General features: G+C 35.4%; 1 protein-coding gene across 9 annotated transcripts in view; it reads left to right on the top strand.

Annotated features, from left to right (window-relative positions):
- LOC114650360 (target of Nesh-SH3) overlaps positions 1-18,479 on the top strand; it is a 254,882-nt gene that overhangs the window by 170,004 nt on the left and 66,399 nt on the right. For 3 of the 9 annotated variants that reach the window (XM_051926064.1, XM_051926063.1, XM_028799938.2), the window contains 8 exons: positions 1,918-2,013; positions 3,084-3,182; positions 6,340-6,435; positions 9,726-9,812; positions 10,643-11,608; positions 11,858-11,956; positions 13,127-13,216; positions 16,825-16,896. In XM_051926064.1, coding sequence (XP_051782024.1) covers positions 1,918-2,013; positions 3,084-3,182; positions 6,340-6,435; positions 9,726-9,812; positions 10,643-11,608; positions 11,858-11,956; positions 13,127-13,216; positions 16,825-16,896 — 1,605 coding nt within the window. The remainder of the gene's footprint in view (positions 1-1,917; positions 2,014-3,083; positions 3,183-6,339; positions 6,436-9,725; positions 9,813-10,642; positions 11,609-11,857; positions 11,957-13,126; positions 13,217-16,824; positions 16,897-18,479) is intronic. The other 6 variants (XM_051926061.1, XM_051926062.1, XM_051926060.1 and 3 more) reach the window with 6 other exon arrangements.

The raw sequence follows: 18,479 nt of genomic DNA, 5'->3' as shown, positions 1-18,479 counted from the left end.
TCAAGTATAAATCTAAAGATTCTAAATTTACAGAGAGTTGGAATATCATACATTTAATGTGTTCTGTGTGGTGATCTATTGCTGTTTGGCGCTACTGTCAGGTCAGGAGGAAGTCCAAGAAGCTCGTAGTGATTAAAAATTGGGATGACAGTTACGACAGTCTGCTTTAATGATAAAGTAAACTATGAGGTTAAAGTGGACATTTCGAGATTAAAGCTGAAATTTCCACTTTATTCACAAAATGCACGTTTTCACCATGTCCTTCATTTTTTTCTCTGTGTCTCAAATACAGCTGTGTATATTATGTTGCTGTTGTGAAGTTGAAAAAAAAAAAAAAGACGGCACAAAAGACGGTATGTGAGACTTTTAACATGTATCGTGTCATTACGATTGGGAATATGCGACGCTTCAATATAAAAGCACCATGAATGCATCTGTATGTCTGCATTTTGCTTCACCACATCGAACCGTTCTTCAAACATCGAAGTGCGGACATCGATCCCATAGGATCCGCATAGAGGCTTTCTGCCACATGTATAGTAGATAATAAGCAGAGACTCTGACGTCACGTTCTGACTTTTATCACACTGCGCCCCCCAACTTTTTGCTGGTTCTGCATCTCACGCACGTGTCTCGTTAATTTCTGAGGACCTGCTCAGAGGACACATCAAATGAATGCTGGGAACACGTGGCAGCCATGATGCATGTGTGTACGCGTTCTGAGCGTGAAGTATAAACGAGCCCTTACTCTAACAATGTTATTTAACTGAAAGAACTTTTTCCTAGTAATATGATTAATATGTGATTTGAAATGTAAATTTGAGTCAATAACAATACATACTGTACATTCTGTACTTCTGACTTTTCAATGCATCTTTGTTTCAAATGGCAAACAGAGACAAAACAATACTTTTTGTCTATAATGGGAATCATTTTATTATCTGTTATATACCAAGCAGTATACATTATATAATAAATACAGTATATATTTATTTTGTTTTTTTTCCTGTGTTTTATTAAAAAATAAATGATAGTCCATTTTTATGGCAATATATGAATGGAAGGAAATAACCAGAAGTGCTCAAAATATAATTAGATCTGTGAGCATAAGAAACAGTCAGTCCAAAATATATCGATATCTAGAGCTAGCCTATCTGGATTGAGATTTTTTTTAAGATAAATACTGCAAACTAATAGACATGAATTGTGGTTTTTTTTGTAGAATATTGATCAAGAAGAGTGGGGAATGTATGTAAAATGACTCCTTTCATAATTTAAAGACTCCGGCCTAGACAGAAATCAAAATGCTCTGTGCATTTCAAGGCACAAAGAGACCGTTTGCATTGTATGTGTGCTTCAAAAACTCTCTTCTCTTGATTATTGTTTACATTTCCATATCAAGAATGTGTCACATATTTAATTCTCATCATTTTACTTAGCTCATCTGTTTAAATTGCATGTGTGAATGCTCAAAGTTGCCTCAAACCATACATAGACATTTTGACACAAAGCCTTCTTGCTTGTAGAGAGAGTTTGAGACACTCCACCCACCCACTCATTTTCTGAGTTACAGATAAGCTGAGGGGATTAGAGGACATCGGAGCTTATGAGATGTGATGAGGATTTTTTGTCAGATGATTGTAGGTTGTCTTTTTGTTCAAATGTAACTTAATAAGGTCCCGTCTGAGTTAATTGTAATGTTGATCCAATGTATCATCTACATTTTCTCTGCATTATTATATTAATTACATTTTAATTTGGTTGGTGTAATGTCTGATTAGCAAATGGTGACATCTCAATTATTTAACAAACTGACATATGTTGTTCTTCCTTTTAGGGTTCTAGAGAGCCAGCTATGTGTATGTCTTCAGTTACAGAACATCTGGTTTTCTATTTTTTCTTTTTTTGTTAACTTAGCAGGGGAAGATGCTGTAACTCCAGAAAGGACAAAGCAGCTTGACTCTGTAAAAAATAACTCCCTTGAACTCACTCCTGCTGTTAAAAAAAATTCAGGTATTAATTCTAATTGTGAAAAATTTCTCACCACAATGAATATTGTTAAAAATTTGCTTTGTAACATTTTCCAAATGGGATATTTAATGAAAATCTCATCAGTCAGCATCAGAACTATTTACTGTATAATTTATAAAATGAAATGTTAAACATATTTCTTTCTTTCACTCATATTTTAAAGTAATATTGAAGTGTTTAAAACTAAAGCTTACACATGCATTTATAAGTGCTTTTTCAACCCTGATACGTATGTTATATTTGCATTTTGGACTAAATGTTAAGAAGATTGGCCAGTAAACAAAAATAGGTTTTCATTGTAGTAATGGATACTATGTGTCCTTACTAAGACACTTGACTGTATATAAAATACTTTTTAACACTTCATATAATACTGTATATTTGATGGTTTCCCATTAATTAAGACCAAAATTTAAAAAGTTTAAATAAAAAGCACAATTGTTAAACTGCTTCTAACATTTTAATTTATTTTATTATCAGATTCAATGTTTATTTGTAGGGTTTTGTTGCTCATTGGTATGCCCTTGGTATTTATAATTCTTTCATGAGGTGGTTAAATTTTAATTTTAAGGAGATATGTACATGCATTGTATTCACATTCACAAAGACATCCTCTGCTTTGGTCAACAGAAAACTATGATGACATACATTTTCATATGGTGTTTACTTGTGTACAACCTTGAGTTATCCTCACTTTTGTCCATAGGTCTAAGATTGTGCTGTAAAAAGAGCCCAGAAGATGAACCTACCTACCCTATAATGTCTTCCTCAGGGAGAATCACAGCAGATTCCAGCATTAGTATTTTTCTTCTTCAGCGGAGGACTCAGGGTTATTTCTAACTGATTTTTTTTTCTCCCACACAGAGATTACTGGAATGGTATAACTAAAATAAATTTCAGAATTTCTTCAGCAGGTTTTAGCCACAACAGCTTCAGTATTGTGCTAATCTGTCAGTATATTCCTCTTGCAGATGGTTTTTCATAAAGGAAAATTTTGATTACTGTATCTGGGAATTTAAATAAACTTTCATTGTGTGTTTTTTTTTGCACAGCAGGAGATAACTTTCCAGTTACAGAGAGCAGACAGCAGTTCAACACTTATAGAAGTAGTTCTACTGACAGTACCCCAGATTTTACCAAGCCACAAACAGGTATAACAGAAAGAAGACAACATGTAAAAATGCTGTTTAGTGTTAACAGGTGTTAATTCAGAGTAAATTCTTGCAAAGCAAAATATAATATAAGATTTCAGTGCTTTGAGCTCAGTATAATATTACTTTGCTCAATGGAGATTACTGGCCCTCAATTAAGACCAAGGCAGTACATAGTAGGTTTATCCAGAATCAGTCCTTAGGAGGTCCCTATTGATTGTAAATGGTTGCTAATTACTGATCATAACTGACAATTTCCTGAAATAAATATGATATTTGTATAGTTATGTACTGTGCTTCAGTTTGCCAATTTAGTAATATACAGGCACCTTTACATTAGTCAACAACTTTTACAAATCAGAAATCATTTGTTTTCTTCAATTGGCCATGCACTAATTCAGGGGTTCTCAAAATTGGTCCTGGGGTGCCACTATGCCTTCATGTTTTAGTTCAAACAGATTCATAATCAGTGACAACAACTGATAACACTGATCTCATTTAATTAGCTGGTATTTTTTTTTCTTTTCTCTTATTCTACATAGAGAAAAGCACAGCAGTGTGATTTTTACATTTATAAGACACTTGGAAATATTTCTATTTTTGCTATAGATTTAAACGATTAACCATCTTTTGTTGTTTTTATTATATTTTACCCTTTCTCTGTGCAGTTTGCTCCCTTCATTGTATATTAATGACAGTTAAAAACAAGTAGAGGAAGACACCCAGGCAAAGAACACTGAATCATGAAAGACTCTAACTAATTTAGCATCAAATCCACTAAATAAATGTGATTTACTTAACAATTAGAACACCTGGAAGAGTAGCATGAGGATAAAGTTAAAAATATTGTCAAAAAGAAAAAAATACATTATTTCTGTATAACTGCTTAGTATATTTTACTTTTTTTTAACCAAACTTACTTTTCTAATTTCTTTATTGTTCCCAAAACACAGAATCTGGGAAATAACAGTTCTCTTAATTAACCCAGGAGTCCAATTTAAAACAGAAGCTGGTTAGAACAAAAGCCTTCAGCCACAGTGTGTCCCCAGGACCGAGTTTGAAAACCCCTGCACTAATCCATTCCTATTTATTAATGTTTGGAGATGGAAATTGTTGCACCATCACCCGATACTTGTTTGAATCATATGTCTTAATATCTAACCAAGTCACCTCTTATCATTGACTACTTTATTGATAAATCACTGTGTCATACTCCACCTTTTCATTTCTGTTTTTCCAATCTGTGTTTTTTCTTTTGTCAGTATTTTGATTGCCTCTTTCTTTGATCCCCATTTCTTATGATTGTTGGTTTTTGTGTCCTCCTGCTCTCTGATTCACTTATTCAAATCCCACCCTTAGAAAAATTCCACTGAAGACTCATCATCTCCCTTCAATGACACACATTTTTCATGCATCTTTATCCTGTTTTGTACCACTGATTTTAAAGAATGGGTACAACCAGGTAGTTCAAGTTAAGATGCTGAGGTGAGTGGATGGTGTTACTCTATTAAGATGTTAGGACTTGTTCCTTCCATCTAAAAGAATGTCTGTGTTGTTTAGTTTCTAGAGTAGGTTACAAAAAGCAGACCTGGTGCATCAGCAACAATTCATATGCTTGTTTTGTTAATAAGATGAACCTGGTAAACAAAAGTTTAAGGTGTCATTTTCCTTACTTGTATTAGAAGCAATAAGACAAGTAGTCCTGAAAATGTTGGTGGTTGTCATGTTGTTTAGGTGATTTGCATCAAGGAATTAGCATGCGTCCACAATGCCCATAGTGAAGCAGGTGCGGTAAGCTGCTAGCCTTTCAGAATAAATTATGAATCCAAGTTAGAATATAACTGGGTATTTCATTTGAGAAAAAAAGGAAGCCTAAAATACAATAAAGAAGGTATAGTTCATTAACTAAGAAGAAAAATTATTTAAAAAATTAGAGGGTGGCTAGTTATTAAAGTTTTGTACTTTATTTTCATTATTTTTATTAAACATTACATGTGCATTCATATAAGTGAACAATTTATATTTGGATGTTAGTAGCTGTTTGATCTGGGCCTTGGGCACCAATAAGAGATGTTATCGTTACTGAAATTAATTGGAAATTAAAAACAGTAACTGGTGAATTCTCCAGGACTGAATTTTGGCATTCCAGTTGAAACAGCAAAATTGATATTTTTTAAATCATTTTATAAAATTGGTTTATTTAATTTTTTGGCTATAAAGCCTGACATTTTTCTTTTAGCATTGCCATTTTGTCTAACTGATCATACTGTAAAGCAGGAAGGCAGCTTGGATGGAGCACTTATTAAACACACTGGAAAACCCAAAACATACAGCTACACAGACTTCAGAGAGAATTCATCTGGACCCTGTGCCTGCGATGAAAAACCTGCATATATCCATCATTTAATTCAAGCATTTCTGAATGTGGCTCTGTCAGGTGTAATGCTGGAACCAGTTCTACAGACAATGCCATTCCAGTTAAGGGAACATTTACATATACACCCAGAGTTACTCATATTGGAACTATTTAGAGTTGGCAAATTACTTGTTCCTCACAACTTTTCTATGTGAGAGATAAGAGGAATACCCACACTGACAGATGGAAAATCTGCAAATCCCATTGACATTACTGGGCTAGGAATCCAACCCAGGTCCCTACAGCTGTGTAACAGCAATGCTAAACCAATGGGTTATATATATATAAATATAAATATTATAAACATCCAATCCTATTTTGCAAAAATAAGCCCATCATGACGTGAAGCTGCTGTTTCAATAGATTTTCAAAAGGTACTTTGAATACACCTATATCATTTTTAATGTGACTTCTGCCACAGCTCAGTGCATTGTCCATGTGGACTACCATGTTAGAATAGCAATAAAATATAAATCATAACAAGGAACTATAGACTTGTGCCAAAAATGAAATTTATACTATAGCTGCCTTCATCAAAGAGTAGTACATTCTTAGTATACCTCAGGAAGTATTAAACTCTAGCATCTCCCTTAAATACCCTTTCTTACTAAGATGTCTTCTGTGTTATTTAAAATATTATTGTTAAGTCTGATTTATGTTTCAGAACAGCTTATTTTCAAGATCCTTGCAGTATCATAATTAACATTACATAATATTTTATTCTCTTCTTTTGCACAACAGAGTATGGGCCTACAGGTTCAGAGAGAGGAGATCAGCTAATTTCTGTTACAAATGGTTCCAATAAACCTGAGGGAACTGTAAAAATGCAACACCCAGGTATTCTTCTAAGACAATCACAGAAATGCACTTGATTAACAGATGGTTTGTTTTCTTAGGATTCTCCTGTTAAGTTGAGGAATGGTTTGACAAAAAGGTGAAGTTGTGGCACATGATTGGCTTCGTTCAAGCTTGCGATAAATTAAGCCAGCAGAAAACTCAGTAAATTGTGAAGGGTGAATTTACAGTCTTTACACATTATGGAATCACACACTGAAGACTGTTGTGCTTGAAAGTGTCCAAAAATGCATCTGTAGCTCTTACTGGATAATAATATTGTATATCCTTTAACATGATTGACTTTTTTAATGAGTCTAGTTGCTATTGCACTACAGAAAACTACATGGCAGAAATCTTAAACCTGTCATGATACTATCTTAATTTTGGAGAAAGATTAGTTTTTAACACTAGAATTACCAGAGCCTACAAAAAAACTCATAGATCTGTCCCACCTTAAATCGCTTCGCACCTCTCCATCAGCGTCTTTTGTCCTGTAAATGTGTCGATAAGCAGCAAGCTGCCAGCAGCCTGCTATCACATCCCCCCCACTACCTCACAGTTTTCTCAGCTCAAGTCTGTTTACCTACATGTCAGTTGCTTAGAGTTGTATAGAGTGAGAAGTCAAGCAAAATGACACTTTTTATAAATACTATATCGTTATTTGGAACACATGCATTTCATGTGTGTTCCTTGTCTACAATGATCTACGTAAATACATCGTTAAAACAGAAACGTTTTTCATGTTTTAGTAATAATTGACAAAACGTAGACATGAAGTGTACAGTAATCCCTCCTCAATCGCGGGAATTGCGTTCTAGAACCCCCCGCGAAAGGTGAAAATCCACAAAGTAGAAACCATATGTTTATATGGTTATTTTTATATTGTCATGCTTGTGTCACAGATTTGCACAGAAACACAGGAGGTTGTAGAGAGACAGGAACTTTATTCAAACATTGCAAACAAAAATTTGTCTCTTTTTCAAAAGTTTAAACTGTGCTCCATGACAGGACAGAGATGACAGATCCGTCTCACAATTAGAAGAATGCAAACATATCTTCCTCTTCAAAGGAGTGCGGGTCAGGAGCAGATAATGTCAGAGAGAGAGAGAGAAAAAAGCAAACAATCAAAAATCAATAGGGCTCTTTGGCTTTTAAGTATGCTAAGCACCACCGGACAAAGCAACTGCAAGGAAGAGAGCAATGTGAAGGTAGTCTTTCAGCATTTTTTAGAGGAGCGTCCATATCCTCTAGGCCAGTGTGCGAACAGCCCCTCTGCTCACACCCCCTCCATCAGGAGCAGAGAATGTCAGAGAGAGTGAGAGAGACAGAGAAAAACAAACAATCAAAAATCAATACGTGCCGTTCGAGCTTTTAAGTATGGAGATGGAAAGCACCGTGCAGGAAGCATGTCGCTTGACAAAGCAGCTGCACGGAAGGGAGCAATGTGAAGATAATCTTTCAGCATTTTTAGACGAGAGTCAGTATCGTCTAGGGGTGCGAACAGCCCCCCTGCTCATACCCCCTCCGTCAGGAGCAGAGAATGTCAGAGCAAGAGAGAGAGAGAGAGAGAGAAAAGCAAACAATCAAAAATCAATATGTGCTGTTTGATCTTTTAAGTATGCGAAGCACCATGTGGGAAGCATATCGCTTGACAAAGCAGCCACATGTAAGCATTTGTTCTGTTATATTTGTACCTTTTGTGAAAGTGTTTATTTGATATTTGGAATTCAGGCTTCACACATTATGCACTTCATGTCTACATTTTGTCAATTATTACTAAAACATGAAAAACGTTTCTGTTTTAACGATGTGTTTACATAGATCGTTGTAGACACGGAACACACATGAAATGCATGTGTTCCAAATAACGATTTAGTATTTATAAAAGGTGTCATTTTGCTTGACTTGTCACTCTATACAACTCTAAGCAACTGACACGCAGGTAAACAGACTTGAGCTGAGAAAACTGTGCGGCGGTGGGGGATGTAATAGTAGGCTCCTGGCTGCTTGCTGCTTATTGACACATTTACAGGACAAAAGACGCTGATGGAGAGGTGCGAAGTGATTTAAGGTGGGTCAGATCTATGAGTTTTTTCATAGGCTCTGGTAATTCTAGTGTTAAGTCAATTTTTTGCAAGATCTATATATTTAATTATTTTTAAGAGACAAATTAATGCAAATAACATCGCATTACATAACATAACCATTCCAGTATAGTTAATATTATTTTCTAATAGAAATCTTGTAGTAATTAAAGAAAAGCTGATAAATTCTTTTACTACTTTTAGGAAAATACCACATAATATCAAACATAGAGCACTGAAGAAACTAAGCCTTAAAATGATAATCTAATACAATGTTGTGAGAGACAGTGGCGCAGTGGTAGCGCTACTGCCTCGCAGTAAGGAGACCTGGGTTCGTGGAGTTTGCATGTTCTCCCCGTGTCTGCGTGGGTTTCCTCCGGGCGCTCCGGTTTCCTCCCACAGTCCAAAGACATGCAGCTTAGGTGGATTGGTGATTCTAAATTGTCCCTAGTGTGTGCTTGGTGTGTGGGTGTGCGTGTGTGTGTGTGTGTCCTGCGGTGGGTTGGCGCCCTACCCGGGATTGGTTTCTGCCTTGCGCCCTGTATTGGCTCCAGCAGACCCCAGTGACCCTGTACTTAGGATTCAGTGGGTTGGAAAATGGATGGATGGATGGATGTTGTGAGAGGTGGAGCTACAAAGTTGCTAAACTAAAAGGCCTTATGGTTAGTGCAAGTGCCTACCCAAACTGACTTGCCCCTATAGTTATACAAAACCAAAACTATAGAAGGAAATGCATACAAAAAGCTACATAGAAACAAAAATCAGCCACATCTAGCCACACCCTCCTTTGTTTCATTTGCCCAGCTCAGAACCTAGAAGCCACCTGTATACAATGGCATTACTGGCTTTTGTCTCTCTCTGTACTTAATAAAAGTGAAAGTGTTGATATATAGGAAGTAGTAAAGTTCAAATAATATCTGATTGTACATTTACAATATTTGGGCTTTGAGTTACTGAGTACACCAGTAAAGAAAAAAGACTACGGAGAGTCATGTGAGGTAGATCTTGAAAGTGTAACACATCAAAGCATTGTATTGTATTTTACAGCAAAAAATTAATTTATTGACATAAACGTGTCATTGATATGTAAGGTATTGTGGTACTTACAAACATTATTAACATTTCTAAAACTTTTTTTTTCAGGACTGCTGCAGTGTTAATATCTTCCATCTCAAACTGCTTTTTCCTTTCTATTTTATACAACAGGAGAAGAGACTACTGTTTCACATAGAACAATCTCCATTAGAAACAATTCAGTTGATTTAAAATCTACCATTCAAAGCCATTATACAGGTACACCACTTCAGTAAAACGTGTGCAATTCAACGTATAGGAAGAATAATGCTCCTTTATGAAACTGTACTGTAAAATGATAAAATTATTTTTCTTTAAAAATTTTATTATCTTATACATTGTTCATGTACTAGCCCTAGTACATGTTTGCTTAATTTTTTTCAGACACATACTAGGTCTAAGGCTGAATTCTAGTTTAAGAATTCTAAATTAAGGCTAACAATAAGGGTTGAGTCTTTAGAATACATATATCTCATACTAAAGACGTTTTCCCAACCTGGGTAAACGATAGTATATAGAGGAGAAAGCAACATACTAAAAAATGATGAAAGTGCTACGAATAAGCTTATTAACAAAAAACAAAGTTTTCCCTAATAGCTCTTACACTTTTTTGCAATGTGTATTAAACATATTTAACAAATGTAAAGATAGAAATTTGATGTTAACAAACATTCCAGAGCTATTATTTTAATAAAGTTTGTCCTCAATAGCAAGAAGCTGCCTGGCATAGAGCCATATTTTTACACTATCATAACTTCTTGCTCCTCTACAAAATAATTTGACAACATTCAGTGTGTGTTTAGGGTGCTTGACTTCTATCACTATGAAGTATGCCTTGGCCTTTAAACATGCAAGTCTCATAATTGTGTAAAGATCACCATTCCACTACACTTGATAATGCTGACTACTGAGGCTGCAGAATTGCATCATTAGGTTATGCTTGTGTCTAGTATGTAGCAAAGTTGAGAGGGCAAGTCCAGTTAGAGTGTATTTTTGCACTAGAATATAGCTTTTTCAGGGATTTAAAATTATTTTTTTATCTTGCACAGCAGGAGAAGTCACTACAACTACAACCACAACAATCCAACAGAGCTTTATTAAAAATGGTTCTACTATAAGTCCAGCCACAACAACTCAACCCAGCTCTATTAGAAATGGTTCTCCTGTAATACCTGCCAAAACAACTGAACCCAGCTCTGTTAGAAACAGTTCTCCTGTAATACCAGAAAAATCAACTGAACCCAGCTCTGTTAGAAATGGTTCTCCTATAATACATGCCAAAACAACTGAACCTAGCTCTGTTAGAAACAGTTCTCCTGTAATACCTTCCAAAGCAACTGAACCCAGCTCTATTAGAAACAGTTCTCCTGTAACACCAGAAAAATCAACTGAACCTAGCTCTGTTAGAAATGGTTCTCCTGTAATACCAGAAAAAAAAACTGAACCCAGCTCTGTTAGAAATGGTTCTCCTGTAATACATGCCAAAACAACTGAACCCAGCTCTGTTAGAAATGGTTCTCCTGTAATTCCAGAAAAAACAACTGAACCCAGCTCCATTAGAAATGGTTCTTCTGTAATACCTTCCAAAACAACTCAACCCAACTCTATTAGAAAAAGTTCTCCTGTAACACCTGCCAAAACAACTGAACCCAGCTATACTAAAAATGATTCTACTGTAATACCAGAAAAAACGACTGAACCCAGCTGTGTTAGAAACTGTTCTCCTGTAATACCTGCCAAAACAACTCAACACAACTCTATTAGAAAAAGTTCTCCTGTAACACCTGCCAAAACAACTGAACCCAGCTCTGTTAAAAATGATTCAAGTGTATTTCCAGCAACTACAGTCCAAAGTATCTCTGGCAGAAATGGCTCTCTTCTAAATCCAGCCACAACAAGTCATCCCCGCTCTGTTAGAAATGATTCTACTGTAATTCCAGCCACAACAACTGAACCCAGCTCTGTTAAATATGGTTCTGTGCATCTCGACCTCAATATTACAAATCAACTTACAGGTACACAGCAAATACAATTTGGTGATGTGGCAAATATTTGCTAGTCCAAGAAAATTGTATTTGCCCCACAAAATTAACAAAACATTGTTGCTTTGCTTGCTTTAATGCTGCAATCACTTCTGACTTTTGATTTTTCAGCTTTCTAATGATTTTATTTTATATTTATATCTCCTTTTCAGGGTAGCATTGGTGATGGACTTTTATTTATCTATTTGTTTATTTATTATTTATTTCCATTATTTTACACAGCAACAGAAGGCACTACAGTTTCAGAGAAAGGAAGCCGACTGAATTTTTTCACAAATATTCAAACTGAAGCTGATCCAGCATTGACCAATAAATATAGAGGTACATATGTACATTAATATCTGACAATACTTAATTCTTCCAACATTGCAATTATAAAGTAGCATTGCTGATTCAAAGGTGTTCAGCAAGGAACATCATTACAGCAGTTCTGGAAGAGGTGTTGGTGAGGCCAATAGGGGATAATTAACCTGTGGTCTGAATGTGGATCCCAATGCCTCAGTGCAATGACAGGGACACTGCAAAAAATGGCGCCGTCATTCAGACAAGACATAAAACTGATGTCCAGACTCTCTGTGGTCATAAAAGATTCCTGGTTCTCCGTAGAGTAGGGTGTTACCAGATGTCCTGGATAAATTACCCACCACGGCCTAGTCATTCTGCCCCCCTAATCATCCCCTTTCTCTAATTGGTTAACTACTACCCATTCACCACCTAACAGCTAATGTGTGGTGAACATACTGGCAGAAAAATGGCTGCTGTCACACCATCCATATGGATGCCGCACATTAGTTGTGGTTGAAGTGACTGAAGAGCACCATGTAAATGTAAAGAATTATTATTATTATTAACAATGATTATTTAAAATAGCATAGTTTATTTCAGAGAAAAGCCAAGCAAAATGACACCTTTTATTGGCTAACTAAAAAGATTACAATATGCAAGCTTTCGAGGCAACTCAGGCCCCTTCTTCAAAAGAAGGGGCCTGAGTTGCTCTCGAAAGCTTGCATATTGTAATCTTTTTAGTTAGCCAATAAAAGGTGTCATTTTGCTTGGCTTTTCTCTACATTTCTAATGGCTAACATAGTACAACACTATAGTATATTTCAGAAAGCTACAAAATGTGAGTATATACCATTACTGTATATTTATAACATTAATCCAAACTTCTGTAGGGTCTTAAAATCCAATTAGTTGCTTGACTTTTCCACTTTATTGTTCTGCACACTTTATATCAAAATGTCCATAAAAATATTTGTATGTTTAAAACAATGTGAGGCATTTATGTGATTTATTCCATAGGTTGAATGCTCCAGAACTGAAAAGCATAAAACAACCCTAATCCTGAATTAAAAATTGTAGCAGGTGTTTCTGTAGGTGGAACAATCCATATTATTGATTCAACTACCAATCCAATTATTAGAAAATAACCTCTCTTTCAAATCTTTTGAGTCATTATGATTTTCTTTATTTTCTTATTTTATGTAACAGTGAACAGTGATAAAGATTTGGACCCAGAAAATCAAGGAACCTCATTTAGAAATATTACCAGTGAACCTGTCACATCTGTGGCAAAGCCAGGTATACAGAGTCTTATTCAAAAAGTGCTTTAAAAATTAAACACAGGATTTATTATTTTATTTTACAGTATAAAATGGAATAAAAATATTAATATAGTAATCACATTTTGGGACTTAACCCAAGATTGGAAATGTATGTTTAATGTTGTATTTGAAATAAAAGTATTCTGGTGAGATAATTACATTACAGTAAGACATTCTATTGTTTTAACCTTTGCAGGTTGCCTGAAAGAATTCATTTAATATCTTTTATAATTCCACTGTTTACTTCTGAGAAATAAATGAATATTGTGTTACTTTGGTTTAGCAGGATGTGATTTGAGAAACCTGGAATTGGAGGAAGTTATATTTCATTCCCAAAAGCCTAATTAACACAATGAGGCTATCTCAGAAATTTCACTGTAAATTACTCTGTCACTGTCTTGTGTTGACAAATGTTGAACTCGGCATCCCAAGAAACTCAGTTGGAAAAGCTTCTAGGTCAGAATCATTTCCTGGGAAATCTGTTTTTTCAGTTTATTTATGAACAAGTTTGTAAAATTATAAAATCATTAAGCCATTTAACAGTGAAGTATCAATGTTATTCTGAGTTAACTTCTTGATTTTAAGGGACTTGTTTCTGAAACTAGCATGAGTGCTTTTACAACAAAGCACAGAAATAGACATATAATTATTTGGAAAGTGGTCTGATTTCTCAATAATGAAGCTTGAGAGTTTCATTTGCGCTCTTTTCAATAGTTGTTCACCAAGCTCTTTTGTCTGTTTCTTGAAAGGGTCATATGAAGATCGGTAAGAAGCTAAAACCTTACTGTACACTGGTGAAAGGAAACCATGCCTCCAACAATCTTTTCTTTAAGAGGCATTGTCATTCAAAGTTTTGATTAAATTAAGATTTTAAAACAGGAACCAAATTGAAGCAATGCAAATTAAATTATAAAATATTGAGGTCATTTTAAATATCAATGTACGAAAAATGGTAATAAATGAATTACGCATGAAATGAACAAGAAAACTAAAGCCCACTCTCTAAACACAAATCTGAATGGTAAAATAAAGGAAAAAGAGAAAAAAACATACTCCATTCTAAATTGTTGACTATTCTAACATATTATAAATGTGTATAAATAAATTATGGTGTAGGGGAGCGAAGATTTTGCAAAGGCATCTGTACTGGGAATATGCGATACAATGCAGTGAATGCTAAATGGAGTCAGGTAACGTCAATGAGACGGCAGTTGAGGGTGACAATGACAGGTTAATCCCTATTGTGGCCTGATTAGTTAATATTAGACAAATAAAAAAAAATGAAATAGAGACTTTAACAGGTGGAGCAACACCTGACTGCAGCAGAGCTATGATGCATCTATCATCTTTATTGAGCATACTGCCACAAATGTTTGAACATTCTGGGAAGGAAATCCTGTTCTACAAATTTAAATTCAAGGCTTGTTGATGGAACATTTTTTCACTGCAGGCCATCTTACATACTGTTGTAAAAAATTGGATATGAGCACCTTACTAAGAGGACAGTGCTTATTCTTCATGCATCTCCCATAATATTGTTAAAAAAAACACACACACACAAGGCATGTTAAAGAAATTTTGACTGCACTTCTTGGGTCTGGGCCTACTGCTGTCTTCTTTGTCTTCTAGCGGAAGGCTGAAGCATATATGTCCTGTTTATTTAAACAAAGTACTTGTTTTCTATTCCTTTCTTAAACTGTAAATATATTTGCAATACTTCCTCCTATTCTACAATCGTCTATGGTATGTCTTGGGCTCTTTTGATGAAATGACGTTGTGTAGTAAAGTGGCAATTGTCTATCTGCATACATGATGACAGCCATATAGAGTCAGTCGCACTAAATCTTCTCACCACCCTCCTGATTTTCACAGACGACCGCATTTTGTTATTCTTTTCAAGAAAGCGGAATGAGAGTCTTGCCCTGTCTTCTCAGTGGTGCAAGGCTTTTGAGAAACCAGCCCAGAGTCTTTATCATGTGTATGAATCTGGGAAATAACTGGGTTATTCATCCGAGGAATTTCCTGGGATGAGTGGCATTTGCTTGCTCACACAGGGTAAGAGTTGTTGGTAATTTCCAAGGTCAACAGTATGCACATGAAATTATATAATTTATGGGATATGAATCCTGTGAGATGTGCAGAAGGTATGTAACAACTGATGTCATTGCTGTTTTTGTTTAAAAGAAAACAGGTTAGTGAACAGAAAGAGAGAAGAGCTAAATCTGGCATATTAATTTTTTGTATAATGTACTTGAATGACAAAGATATATTATAAACATAAACAGTTTGAGTGAAAAACTGAAAAATAATAAAGCCAAATACATAGTAGCAAATATTTAAGACTGAATTTTTGGAGGTCAGCCATCCTGCACTACCATTTTCACTTATGCTTCACTGCTTTTGAAGCAGGTGGCTCATGGGTTTGTGTTAAGGCTTAACAGTTTTTTCTTTACCTTGCATAGAGAGTAATTTCCTTAATTAAGAGTACTTTTAATTTGTATATGCTTGTCAGTAAGCTAACATTACAAAGCAAACTTTGAAATATTATGTCAGTATTTACATGCTTATTTAAATAATTATATATTTTTGATTATTACTATATGAATCTTGTAAATTAACAGGAATTATGCAGGGTCTTAATAGGAGGATTTACCAGTTTGCGTTTCCTGGGATTCTTAACTAACAAATGACCTTGACATGGCAGTTCACTGGTAAATTCCTGTGAAAATTGCATTTATGAATGGAGGTAAAGTTAGCAATTTGGGAAATGTTTGACAATCAGCTGGTATTTGAAATAAGGGAACTGCTCTTTATTTAAGCCAAACAGAAAATTCAAATACAGTTGGTGACAACATGAAAGGATGTAGGAGTACTGTATGCTATCAAACTAAACTTCCTCAATGCACTTGGTATAGTGAAACAAATTGCTTGGCTTCTAAAAAAACTCAAAAATATTAGTGGTTGCAGACTATTTAAACACCTTTCAGGAGCTCCTCCTCTCTAGCTGTCACAATATTTTCATTATCAACAGGGAATGTTTTTGACCAGGGAATTGAATGTCTTATCCTGATATGTGTTGTTGTAAAACAAAGCATCTGGGATAGTTAATCATGTACCTAGGATCTGCGCGTGAAACTGGTTATTGACCTGTCTATTCTACATTTTGCATACCTTGAAGGTGCTAAATGACCAGACATACTTACTTACTTACTTCAGAAAAAGTAAACAGATGATAATGAATAATCTTAATGTGCATGTGTATATAATTGTGTTAAAAACCTAAAATTGTGAATTTTACTTTGCTCCATGCAAAGTCCTTTACCCTTAAAGAATATTGATTTGTATCATTATTTGTGAAAATTGAGCAGTTGCTGTCTGTCAGCAGAACACAAAGTCATCCACCAGTAAGTCACAATCACTGCTGAAAACTTTCATTATGGTTAAATTGAACAAGACTTTTGCAACAAAACTACTATATTAAAACATGCACTGCATTCAGCAATTAATATGAATGTTGTATTGTTTTTAATGCTTTTTCAATCCTGCTGAATGTTTTTTTTCTCTTTTTTGTTTTTAAACATGTAACAGGAAAAGTTTCTGGCAATCATAAACAACCTATGGCCAACAGATCTAATTCAGTTCCTCCTAGAAAACAAGGTACACAACCAAGTAACTAATTAGCCTTGTAGCCTTCAATTAAATATGAATGACCCATAGGTACAAAGTAACCTGAATACTGAGATAAGTAAACTGGAAATTTTCAGTGTGTGATTAACTGTACATCTGAATAATTTTAAAAATAATATTATTGTAAAATAATAAAAACATAATGTTTTATGTCAAACCACTTAACAGATGTTGACTTTTTCTCACTTACAAACAATAGTCAGTAAATATGTTTAAAATACTATTAAGCTCTGCTAGATCATATTTCTCAATTAAAGTGCTGCTTGATTCTTGTTATAAATTTTGATTTTGTGTAGAAATCAATAATAATCAAAATATAAGCCAAATATTCCATTAATATTGAACAAATATAAATGAGACAAGTATTTTCAGAGATGTTTATTGCTTTGAATTGAACAAATTGAAAGGACATACAGGGTTATATTGAAATGAACCAATTAGCCTGGTTGAACACAAATTCATAGCATCTATACACCATATGAAAGGCAGACTTTCAAAGTGTGTTCCATACAAATGTATTTTTTGCACTTGAAGCATGTAAATTGGGTCTTTTTGTCCTTCTTAGGTCCATAAGCATTACAGCATCTCCTCTTGCAGCCGACTGGTAGCAACCTAGAATGATATACTGTATATATATATATATATATATATATAGTGGTAAGCCAGCCCCTCATACACAGCAGACACCAAATGTCCAAAGCACACACATTTATTATGCTTTCAATCTTACACGGCACCTCACAATGCCCTAATCAGTCAACTCAGTCTCTTCTTTCTTTTAGTCTCTCCGTACTTCTGCCGCCTTTACTTCTCTTCCTCCTAATTCCGGCTCATCTACTGGAGGGAGGCAGCCTCTTTTATAACAACCCAGATGCGCTCCAGGTGCTCTGTGACAATCTTCCGGTGGCACTTCCTGGTGTGGCGGAAGTGCCGCATGAGCACCCGGAAGCACTCCGGGTGTCCCTGGAAATCCTTCTGGCAGCACTTCCAAGTGTGGCGGAAGTGCTGCCATCCAAGCTCTGAACCGGTGGCCCCCATGCAGACCAGGGCAGCTACCCTCTCGTGGCCCAGGGGAGGTATTGGCCCTCTCCTGGTTCTTCCAGGAGTCTCTGTGTATATATATTCAGGCTCACTCACATATACAGTATATGTTTAAATACAGGCTCACTCACACTCACTTCTGGTTCTGGAGTTGGTCGTCCTGTGTCTCCAGCATCCTCCTGTTGAATTCTCCTCACAATGGCTGCTGAGGTAGGGGTCCTTAGTACCATCCAAATAACAAACACATTATAGGCAGAGATGTCCAAGATATTAAAAATATTACAAGTGGCCAGTATAGGGTGGTTCTTTTGCAGGTATAACCACTTACTATCTTACCCAGGTTATATACTCCTGTTTTTGTAGCATTGTAATCCATAATGATTTGTGGATTTTTAATGTTCCCTGTCACAGATATTCTGGTCCTTATGCAGCACACTCATATATCCCACATTTTTTCGTTTTCTTGGGATGTATGACACCAGGGATGTAAACAGAAACTTAATTTCAGGCTT

The sequence above is a fragment of the Erpetoichthys calabaricus genome, chromosome 4 (genome assembly GCF_900747795.2).
Source record: "Erpetoichthys calabaricus chromosome 4, fErpCal1.3, whole genome shotgun sequence".
Taxonomy (NCBI): Eukaryota; Metazoa; Chordata; class Cladistia; order Polypteriformes; family Polypteridae; genus Erpetoichthys; species Erpetoichthys calabaricus.
This window is presented reverse-complemented; position numbering and strand designations above follow the sequence as displayed.